The sequence below is a fragment of the Lacerta agilis genome, chromosome 3 (genome assembly GCF_009819535.1).
Source record: "Lacerta agilis isolate rLacAgi1 chromosome 3, rLacAgi1.pri, whole genome shotgun sequence".
Lineage (NCBI taxonomy): Eukaryota > Metazoa > Chordata > Lepidosauria > Squamata > Lacertidae > Lacerta > Lacerta agilis.
In genome coordinates this window covers 376235-388122 of record NC_046314.1, presented here as the reverse complement: position 1 = coordinate 388122, position 11888 = coordinate 376235, and the positions used below count along the sequence as shown (strand labels likewise).

The following is an 11888-nucleotide window of genomic DNA, read 5'->3' as shown; positions in this document are numbered from 1 at the left end:
GTTAAGGCTGTCAGCCCCTCCATCTTAAGCTCAGGTTGAATATATGTGTAGATTTAAAAAATAATAATTATCCAGTAGCACCTTCGAGACCAACTAAGTTTATTCTGGGTATAAGCTTTTCGTGTGCATGCACACTTAGTTGGTCTCAAAGGTGCTACTGGTATCTGAAGAATTGTCCATGCACACGAAAGCTTATACCCAGAACAAACTTAGTTGGTCTCAAAGGTGCTACTGGACAATTTATTTATTTCAACTGTGTCAGACCAACACAGCTACCTACCTGAATCATATATCATAAAGACACCAGTCTCCAACATCCCTCATTCGAAGGAAATCAAACCTGAGCAATGGCCTGGAATCTTGCACCACTTGGGAGTTTGGCATGGTGTACAACAATATTTACGCACACAAGCTAAACGTGCTCATCGGCCAGATTGTGAAAACAGCAGTAAATGTTAGAGATTTCAAAGTGCCTATGTGCAGAAATTCAGCTTATCACCTTCTGTAGCAATTACCAGCTGGCTGTAGCAATTACCAGTTGGCAGAAAGCCAAGATCTGCTCTCTCTCCAGACCCTTAGCAACGGCCTATGATTGGTCAATGAGTTCCTAAAGAATGAGCTCTGTGTGAGAGCTGGTTGTTAGTGGTGTAATGCAGGTTGAGAGAGAGAGACAGAGAGAGGAGAGATTTTATGTTTTTTTTCTTTTATTTGTAACATCTGTACATAGTAACTTATGGATACTAGTTGCTTCAATAAATACTGTATATAGTTATCCAAGTGAGTTTGCTGAGTTCCTGCGTTGTGCTGTCCAGTTAATGCTCTACAGCCAGAAGCTTCAAGAAAACCTGCGGTTAACTCTGCTGTGTCCAGGACTAGGTTATATTCCTGACACTAAATCTTAAGAGTAAAACCCCTATGGCTTGGTGGGTTTGGGAGCGCTAGGCTTTCATGCTGAAATGCTTTCCTTTCTTTTGCTAAACTCAAGCCTAGTATGTTCGTTTCATCATATGATATTATTTATGGCTTAAATACTGCAATAAGTCAAAGCACAATAACTACAATTTTAAAATACAATCTTTTATTTATGATACAAAATCAAAACTCATTGATCACTATTTGTTCTGTAGGTCTTGCCAAATAATTGCCCAGTCGTGTGGAAAGTGATGTGTTCTAAGGTCTCTTCAGATGAGTGTTTTTTGCAGATGTGTTCTGCAACATACTGATGCAATATTATTAGTGAATTGGTAGTGAACTGCTTATGCATCAGTCTGCTTTCTTAGTCTTGCTGTCTAGAGGGGTACTCTTGTGCTACAGCACAAGCAAAGTAGAGTGAACCCCCCCCCCAACATATGTGATAAGGAAAGCTACAGGATTTCTGAAGAAAACTGTGGGACATGCACCTGTTGGAAATGAAGCAATATGTCCACTCTGGAACTTCTGTAGGCACAAATAGTACTGAAAGCAGAATGGTGTACAGCTGTCTCAGTCATGAATGTGTAATAAACAGGATCTCTGTAGAGGCCCTAACTCTCCTTGGGTGGTGAAAATTGTGCCATTTGCGCAATTTGCTTCCCTTGCCTGTGTGGTTGTAAACTCATCCTCCACTCTGCTCGCACCTGGGAGCAGTGGAGGAAAAGACTGGCAGCAGAATCCTAAGCATGAGTATTCAGAAGTCCCTCTTGGGTACAATGGGAGAGAGCATGTACGTTTTGAATTGAAGCCTGGTCAACTCCAGGGAAGGAGCTCAAAGGCACCTTCCTGAGCCTTATGGTCACCTGGGAGCGGCAGCAACAATGTGTTCGGTGGCATGGCTGAAGAAAGCCTTGCTGGTATCTAATTTCCTGCAGCAATATTGAGGGACAACTAAACTCTGCACTTGGTGCAGTGCATCTGTTGGTTGAGTTTGGGGGCTCAGTGAGCACAACATATATTTTATTTAATTAAATTATTTAATTTATATGTTATTCTTCCCAAAGGAGCTCAGGGCAGGCTACAATCCCACACCTGGTTCAAGGTGTCAAAATTTTTGGTGTGTTACCTGTCAAAAGCAACACCTATGCAGGTCCTGTAAGCTATAGAGACAATTATGCATATGAAGCAACATATTGTTTAATAAAAGCATTTAGGTGGAAAAATTTGGCCCTGAAATGAAGTTGCAACATAAATACAGCAAGAAGGTGCAGGTTTAAAGTTCCATTGATGTTGGTGGCTCTGAAACATGCCAAACTCCTGGCTGAATTGTAGCCAAAGTCTTACAGATGAAAGTCTTACAGAGGCAGAGCGCAACTTCTATTTTCATCATTTTTTTGTTCCAATATGGTACTTAAACCTCAGCTCTTTGAGCCGGTTCCCATGTACGTTTGCACATCCATCTTAATGTATGGTTACTATTCAATGACTATGAGCTGTTTTCAGTGGTTAAGTATACAGTAAAAATGCATAAAACCCCTTTTAGTGCTGTAAATCAGACCTAGTGGTCAGCAAATGTGTTAGGAAATTATATCCTGTCAGTTATTTCAACCCTGAAAAGAACCTTTCTGCAACAATAAAAAGCTACTTAGAAAATTATGGGAATGAAATCAGAACCAACCTGGTTGTAAACCCTGGCAGTGGTTTGTTCTTTCAGAGAAATGGTGATCAACTGTAAGTTCAGTTTTTGAGGTAACAAAGTTAAAGAAGCACCAACAAGATTTGTTCCTTGCCATTGCAAGATGACTTACTATTTTTTTTTTTACAAATTTTTCATACAGACTTGGCATCGGCTGATGTGTGTCCGGATGAGTCCAGCCTTGAGTGTATCTGCTGAAGGGGAGTGTTGAAATGGATTGTCAATGGTGGTAAGCCAGAAACTGTATTTGTTCGCAAAGTAGTGGCAGGTTCCCTGAGCACCGTTGCATTCGATGAATGGTGTTGCTCGGAAGTCTTCCAGACAGCTACCCGGAGACACAAGTGATTGTCCGCCACCTTCGGCACCAGCCGCAGTGTGCTAGGAGAGACCAGACAGGAGAAGTATATCATCTGTACCATCTGCACCATCATTGACTTGCACGTCCGGTTCCACAGGACTCTTTTTTTTTGGTCTCCTACGCTTCTAACGTCTATATGAAACTGCTGAGTGAGAACAGACATTTAGAGGGAGGTGACGCCACTATGCTAATGACACTCAGTACTATTTATCTTAATTGGAGTCAGGTAAAATGGCAGAAGTGCTGAATCTAGAATCAATAATGGACTGGATAAAAGCTGATAAAATGAAACCCAATCCAGAAAAAAATTAAGAGATTCTTTCAGTAGGTAGCCCATCTGGTCAGGGTCCAATCTTCTCTCTTGCAACTTAATGACCAAAACAACTATAAAGGCCACCAACAAAGGGGGGGGACACATACACATCTGCACAAGCAAATTGCATCCGGACACATTTGCAGATACACTTTTGTAGTGAAATACCAAATCTTTGGTTTTGGAAATAAAGGTCTCTGGGTAAAACAGAATTGTGGGTATCGCTGCACCATGGGAAAATGACCGAGAAATGCCCTTTGGGAATGTAAAAAGGAGTTGCCTTTAAGGATTGTACAATCAGAAGATCACGGGAGATATGTAAGTTTGGCTTCAGAGAGGCACCCTGGCCCTGATGAGAACTAGGCTGGGGCCAGCTGGTGTTTATTAAGTGGATGAGTAATCAAGGAGGTAACAGCCCAGACTCACAGCTGCCCTTTCATCTGTGACAGCTGAGACTAACGACCTAAGGGCAGTAATTGGCTAACGGGGTTAGAGGCTAGGTCCTCTATTGGATACTGAATAGAGGGTCCACGTGGGTTAAACCCTTATCTATGCTGGGCTGTGTCATGTAAAGAGAGAGCTAGGAGCTAAGGGCTTAGCTTTGGAGCTTGGAGCTTTGCCTACTGCCGGAAGATTGCTGCTGAAGAGCTGAGGCGTCGAAGGACTTTCTCACACCTACTAGCCTTTATGGTTTGGGGGAACAACTAAGGACTTTTGCCAGCTCATTCAGATGCTAAAGCAGTTAAGTATCAAACCCTGCCTGAGGGAGAGGGATTAAGTATGTGTATCTAGTCTAGTCTAGCCTAGTTAATTAGAATGTTTTGTTGTTTTTAAGCATGTGCCTTGTTTTTTGGAAACTGTGCCTTTTGTGTTTTGCTAACCTTTAATTAAAAGATGTTTTAGAGAACTCCTGTTCTTGTCTCCTGTTTGCTCTAACGTTTGCTTGGCTAATTCCAGTCCTAACCAATTGGTCATTCTACCGTTAAAAGTTAAATATCTGTAGCTCTGTTTGAGCCGGGGAGGCTGTCTGCTGGAACGCAGGAAAAGCGGCCCCCGCGCTTTGTCCTGTGGCGTCAGCCAGGTTCCAAATTCCAGGGGGTGGTGGCAGCGAAAGATCTACCTTGACCCGGCCGGAGGGCTGGGTACAGGCAAAAGTAAAAGAGGATTTTTCCTCACTCCGGACGCCGGTGGCTGGGATAGCTGGAGGCGGGGGAGTGAGGAAATCCTACATTTCCCCCTACTTGCTACTGAAAGGGGTGGGGGAAAACGCCAATAACCCTATACGGTGGCAAGCGGTGGGGGAAAACTTCTCTACAACTTTACCAAGGGAAATTCCTTCCCATGCTTCTTGAAAAATCTACTTGAGCCTGCTCTGTGGGAACTGGAAGAGACGTAGTTGCAAGACCTTTCTTAAGTATTGAGATAAAATTTCCTTGATATACAGAATTATTAAAAATGAGTCAGAAACCAATATACCAATTTACTTCAGTGTTGTGAGAATCAGTGTGAGAAAGCTGTAAGATCTGGCCCTTCCTCCAGATGCTGATGTGGCAACAGCTTTCTAGTAGATGAGGCTGGTGTGCCAGCTTTGCCTTGTACAGACCCAGGCCAGAATACGGCTATGAAGATTGGTTCAAAATGTATCATGTCACCTGAGCATAGCTCATGGGGAACACTAGTTCAAGCAGCTTCTCTGTCTTCCTGTGCATTTCTGAGTGCAATTCAAGGAAATGATGTTAACAGTGTTAACTGTGATCTCAAGCCAAAGAGGGCTTTCAGAGTACCCCACACAAATACAGGAGGTCTGGTGAGGCCCTTCTTCACGTTCCTGAGATCTGATGCCAGAATCCAGGGATGAGTGAAAAGGCTGCTTCTCTAATGCTAGAAGAGGCCAGCCATGCCTTTCCTGTGTTTTTCCATTTACTGAAGACGGCAGCACTTTTTTCTACTGGGGACAAAGGGGGCTGAAGTTCAATTCTCTGCTGCCTGGTGGAAAAATACACTCCTAGAATTGTCTAAAATGAAAATAAAGAAAATTAAATTGTGAGGAACTGAGAAGATCTTCAAAGGAACCTCCACTGCTTGGTACTCCTTCCTGGCACCCAACTTCCTGCTAACAGAACAAAAGTGGGATTCAGTCTGCAGAATGTAGGAACCTCTCCTTGATTTCTCAAAGTGCCAAAAATGGGTCAGTACAAACCCTTTTCTACCATGTACTCCACAAAAGGCACTCTCAATTATAGTAATATTTTTTTATCACCATAGCAGAGAACTTGGGTTCCCCTCTTGGCAATCAAATTGTTATCTTTAGATGCCTCAGAGGACACTTCAGCAACTTTGGGTTTCCAGTTTGATTTTAACATTTCTATTGGTTTAACAACAACAACAACAATTTATTTCTCCCCCACCCATCTGGCTAAGTGAGAATCTTTTTCTTCCACTCAAACACTGAATGTTTCTGCTCATGAAACATCCCTCTTCTCGTTCCCGCTTGGAAGAGCTGCTTCTTGCTGTGCCAACTTCCAAAGTGCACTTACTGCACAGGTTAGTTGGCTATCAAGTGGGAAGGGAAGGCATGCACGAAGGCAGGATATAGAGGTATATTTTAAAATCTTTGTTTCCCTATCAAGAAAACAAGCAAATACCATGAGGAAGGAATAGCCGATCCACAAGCTGCGCCATCCTTCAGGACAGTGGGGAATAGTGGCATCTTGGCTGTGAATGGCTATGGCAACAGCCGGCGCTTCACAGACGGAGCAACGGCTGATATAAGGCCGGATTTCTTCTTCTTGCACAGGCATCATTGGAAGAGGGGCTGTCGTTGAGAGCCAATAAGACTTATCATTGCGACTTGCATAATAGCAGACGTCCCCAGGATTGCAGTAAAGAAAAGGCATAGTGCTGAATCGAGTCAAACATGAACCAGCTAGACCTGGAAAAGTCAAACACAAACCTTCATTAGTTCTGGTTTTAGATAATACATTTATGGTTCTAGCCTAAGGCCATGACAAACTTATAGCAATAGTTTTTGGCACCTGTCTCTCTCAAGAGACAATGGAGTGCACCTCCAGCAGTAAAGTCAAATCGCTGCATTGGCAGCACCAAAGTGACCTCCCTTGGGAACAAGTCTGGGCAGGGTGTGTGGAGGGGTCCTGGGCTGCCCAGACGACAAGACCCCCTCCTTGGCTTCATTGACGGGGTCCAAAGGAAAGCAGCTTCTTCTGTTTGTCCCCGTGTCAGTTTCAGGTTAAGAAACTGCTTTCTTGACCATTGGACCCACTATTGTTCTTGTCTGCTCAATCCACCAGAGCCTGTCTTCACATGCAGGAGAAGCCCCAAAATCACCGAGGGTTTGAGACCCATTGGCTCCCCTCACCTGATTTAGCTGACCAGGCAAAGGAATCTCCCTGGCACTGTGGCCACTGTCACATGCTGACAGCTTCTAGGAGCCACAGGTGAGAGCTGAGTGCAGGGTGGGGACCAAAGGTAGGCAAACTACCCCAGAAGGAGCATGATGTGTCCTTAGCAGAGGTACTACACCTCCCCCAACACCCCATACAATAGTATTAATAAAATAATCCTGAACGTGCATCCATAATATAAGCAAACATCCATGATGTAAGAGAGAAGATACCAGAGACACCAACAAGCTTAAATCTAGCTTGATTTAAAATGAAACCTCAAAATCACTAAAACAACTTATAGCAATTTTATCATGCTCCTTTTTCCTGATTCCCCCCCCCGCCAGTACAAAAGAGGGCCACTCTCTGTGTTACAAAGCTATTACTGTCTCTCAAAAGAAACCGAACCACTTCTGCCAGGGTGTACCTGCTTGCTTATGTGAACAAGGATTTCAGAAAGTGATCTCTTGGGTCTCTATGTAAGTGGCAGACTAACAGATAACGAGTGATGTCTCCCACCTGAAGCTGACCACAAATACAAAGTCTGTCTGTCTATGGGATCTTGTTATAGTGGTCATCCAAAACTGCAGTGGGCATCAGTTGGAAATGTGGCTCAATAAAGGCATTTTTAAGGACCCTGGCTAGAGTTTTAACTATTTTTTGTGCTTTTATCTTGCATGTTTATCTTGTGAACTGCACTGAGATCTTTTGATGAAAGGTGGCATATAAATAAGTAATAAATTAGAGTTTGGTCAGATAACTAGCTCTGAAATGTTCCGTTCTCTGGAGTGGATACTAACAAGAAAATAGTTCCAGTTCCAGGTAGGTAGCCGTGTTGGTCTGCCATAGTCAAAACAAAATAAAATAAAAAATTCCTTCCAGTAGCACCTTAGAGACCAACTAAGTTTGTTCTTGGTATGAGCTTTCATGTGCATGCACACTTCTTCAGAGACACTGAAACAGAAGTCACCAGGCCCTCATATATAGTGAGAGGGTGGGGAGGGAAGGGTGGTGGGAATGGGAAGAAAATAGTTGTTTAGAACTAATTAGTTGCAGGACCTCTTGGGTTCTCTCCAGAAGAGCCAAAACCTTCATTAGTGTCTCTCTGTAATTTGTTCTGAAAGTTTAACTCTCAGGTAGGTTCATTAGAGCTAGAACAGAGGCGCACAGAAACCTTAAGAGGCTGGGGGAGGCCCTTCATCAAAACTCCAACTTCAAAGAGTACATTTTTCAATTCACCACTTCTGAAATCACTATGATCTAATGGATTCTACTGGTTTCTGGTGCTCTAATTCCTGATACTTTATTCTGAGTCCATATCTAAAGACTTCAAAGATCTTGGCCACATGATTTCAATGATACTTTTCTGCACTCTGGATTCTAAAGAAGTAAGAGTGTTATGAGTGGTTCTGGTAAGATCACTTCTGCTATGCCAGGTATTGGAGCACACATTCAAAGCACCCCTCCCAATTAATCCTGGGAACTGTAGTTTGTTAAAGGTGTTGGGAACTGTTGCACTGTGAACCACAGTGCCCAGGATTCCTGAAGAGGAGGGTGTGCTTTGAATGCATAGTGTTTCTGCAGCCTGATTGTTGCACATCCACATTTGCACTCCATTAGCTGGCACCTGCAGATGAGAATAGGAACAAATGCAGACAAGCTATTTCCATTTGCCCCTAATTTCTGCCCTCTTCTGAATGGTGCAATGGCTTTCTGTTAGCAACTTCTGCCAGTGCTGTAATGATGCATCCATGCAATTGTGCCATCCTGAGTATTAGCAGTTGAGTGTGCTATGCTAGTGATGCTGCTGCCTCCTGACTGCATTTCTCATGGTGCAATAACCCAAACTGGAATAACTTTTAGTTATTTGAGAACAGGGTGATGCCTGCTTTTTGGGGATAAGACTGTTGAAGAGCTAACAGCAAACCAAGAATTCCACATAGTTGCCCTCTCTCTTTTCTCCCATCTTTCTTGAACCATTACATCTGCCGCTGTTTAAAGAAGAAATATTTTTTATTTTAGTCCAAGAAAAATTGTATGGAGAAGTCATAAAAACATAATGAAAACCAGAATGAAGCATTATACCAGTATAAACAGTATAATACCACTTGCATTTAATGAAGGGATTGAAAACTCTTTGAAACTACTGTTGAACTACTTCAGGCATGCTGAAAGCACTTACACATGCTACTGGGCTTTGGGCTAAGAATGTTGCTTTCTCAAATTATTAAACTGAATAGGAGCAGAAGAGCCAAGCTTCTCTGTGGTTTTCTCCTCTCTCTGTATTGTTTTATGTATGATAAATTTATGCTTGTACCTAACATCTCAAAATAGCTTTTCTTCATCCACATACCGGTATGTAATTTCTATTAGCTGCCTGAAAATTATCTGAAGAAGTGTGCATGCACACGAAAGCTCATACCAAGAACAAACCTAGTTGGTCTCTAAGGTGCTACTGGAAGGAATTTTTTATTTTATTTTGTTTTGAAAATTATTGGTTAGGTTTAAAATGCAGGTTGTTGTTGTTGTTGTTGTTTTTACAAAACCATGTGAAGAGTGCTCAGCTCATAAATGCATACCTAGGTCCTGATTGTGTGCCTTATCTTGTCCTTCAAAGTAGAGCAAGCTGTATCCACTCCAGAGTTTGCTCATTCCCACTGGACACATGGGCTCTTGATCCGCCTGGCTGTGCTTCACCAAAAGATACCCCATGTTGATGCTGCGGCCGGGCATACCTGGCAGCCCAGGAGTACCTGGGTCACCTGCTGCACCTGCGGAGAGGAAAAGGAAGCATAAAGGTTGCAGGAAGTAAACTGACTTAAAGGTTTCACTGCTTATGGAAAGAATTCCATAGGAACCTCCATCTGCTCAGTGCTGAATAAACCAGGAGAAGAGGCTAGGTGTTCACAGCTGAAGCCATTTTTACAGTGGCTCTGACATCTGATGATAAAAGTGTTTGCTTTGTGTGCATATAAACCCTCCTCAATGTCACCTGACATCATGTAGTCCTCTTCTACCCTTTTGGCCTCTATGGCTGGGTGCTGTGTGGCTGAATATTCTCATGTCAGTAGCTCTTATCATCTTGCAGGTATTCCATATGCAGGGAGTTTAAGTGGGGAGCAGTAACAGAATGACTTTTACTCTCCTGCCACAACTTTGAACTGTTTTTTGGGGGGAGCTATATCTCCCACAGCTCCATGTCAACAACTTACATTTTGATTTCATTCTACCCTGTTACCCGATCCAATTCTATTGCAAAGCACAAGATCTTCACTGCATGCATTGTGGTCTTCCATGCTGGAGTTGTCCCTAAATGAAGTTGACAACAAAGGGGTTCACCACTTTGTGTTTCTTTTTCGGGGAGGCACAGGGGCGCCCCATGGTTAGGAATGGGAACTGTGAGCCAGACACTGTAGAATAAACTGAAATGCATTTGTTTGGGGTTTATTCTTAAATCCAGGTACTTCTAAAGCTACAAACTGAAAATGGGGCCCCTTTTGTTTAGCAGAGAAGATGGAGCACCTCTTCCAAAACGCTGCAACGACTACTAACAAAGTAAACTTAATTTTTTTTAATTTTTTTTACAATGACTGTTTCCCCCTCATATGCAAATAAATTTATGCAGATTTGGTTAACAATTAAGGGTGCAATCCAGTACCACTTACCTGGGAATAATGTCTGGGAATAATGTCTGAGTAAACATGCATAAGATTGTGCTGAAAACTCATATAATTAGGTATCTGAAGAAGTGTGCATGCACACGAAAGCTCATACCAAGAACAAACTCAGTTGGTCTCTAAGGTGCTACTGGAAAGAATTTCCTATTTTGTTTCGACTATGGCAGACCAACATGGCTACCCACCTGTAACTCATATAATTAGTTGATGTAGATTTATTTTCAAGTGAGCAAAAACCCTAGTGGATAAGAAAGGGGGTGGGAGACCCAGGACGGGTATTTACCTTCAAAGCCCCCTGGGCCCTGCAGTCCTGTTCTCCCTTGATCACCTCTGAAGCCTGGAGCTGCAGGTATTCCCCCTCTTCCTTGCAGTCCTTGTTTACCCATGGGGCCTCTAGAACCTTGAAAGTAAATTTAAACAGAATCATAATCCATACCATGTTGTAATAAGATTGTCATGGGGAACAGAGTCCATTCAAGCTCTCTGAATACTAGATGTGCAGATATGAAGCCCAGATAGTCATGTTTTTATGAAGAAGTCCAGAGCAAAGTGGCTTGCATGCAGAAATGGATGAATAAGGATGGATGGAGGAGGCACGTATTATTTGAAGGAAGAGGAAACCATCCTATTCAGGCCTCTTTGTCATCAACAAGAGCAGTGCTCCTACGGCAAATACCTCTGACTACAATTATGGCATACATGTTTTGAATGAGGGTGGAATTGCCTACAGATTTCAGTCTTATCAGAGACAGGGACGGGGACAGGTGAGTTAGCTGTGCCAGAATGGGATCTGGAGAAAGAAGAAAAGATTGGATGTGCTTTATTTTGTCTAGAGCTCAGAAGGACAGGTCAGAAAGTACTGGGCATCATTTCTGAAGCTTGGCATGCCAGCAAATCAACACTAGCTTGAGTCATGAGGGGCCCATTATCCCGTAATGGTTCCCCCCCCCCTCAGGGACGTACTTCTGGAATGACTCAAAAGTGGCAGAAATATGAAAAGTATTGGTACAGAGTTGTACATTCATGGGGAGTTTTCAGTTAGGTTCCCCCAAAGTCACCAACTAAATTTCTGTGAGCCCCTGACCTGATTTGGAGAATCACTGCATGAGCCTTCTTCATTAAAATTCCAATTTATTGGGAGAAAATGTTATATGCAAAGCAGGATTGGGCCATGAAAAACAGCCTTAACTCACTGAGGCCATGTTCCTACCTGGAGATCCTGGTGGGCCTTGAGGACCCATCTCACCCAACGTGCCAGGAAGCCCTCTGTATCCAGGAGCACCTGGGATCCCTTGTTCTGAAACCAGTTTAGGAAGGACAGGAGGCAGTCCAGGGGAACCTGGAGGTCCCTGAAATCCTGAAAGTTAAAAATGCACAACAAAGTAACAGATGGAATATTGCACTTGCCTTGGGCACTGTTTCTCGTTAGTTGACCCAGGAGCTTATTGCTCATTTTCAAAAGCAGTGTTCGAAACTCCCATTGTTCTAGGCACATTTTGTGACAAGGAATTTCATCAGTGCGAGCAGTTTC

The 11888-nt window shown here is 43.1% G+C and overlaps 1 protein-coding gene across 1 annotated transcript in view; it reads right to left on the bottom strand.

Moving 5' to 3' along the window:
• Positions 1-1056: 1056 nt before the first annotated feature.
• Positions 1057-11888, bottom strand: part of COL4A2 (collagen type IV alpha 2 chain) — a 154965-nt gene continuing 144133 nt past the window's right edge. The window contains exons 44-48 of the mRNA XM_033145548.1: positions 11568-11714; positions 10641-10757; positions 9260-9451; positions 5925-6211; positions 1057-2986 (exon numbers count right to left, since the gene is read on the bottom strand). Coding sequence (XP_033001439.1) covers positions 2732-2986; positions 5925-6211; positions 9260-9451; positions 10641-10757; positions 11568-11714 — 998 coding nt within the window. The 3' untranslated portion in view covers positions 1057-2731. The remainder of the gene's footprint in view (positions 2987-5924; positions 6212-9259; positions 9452-10640; positions 10758-11567; positions 11715-11888) is intronic.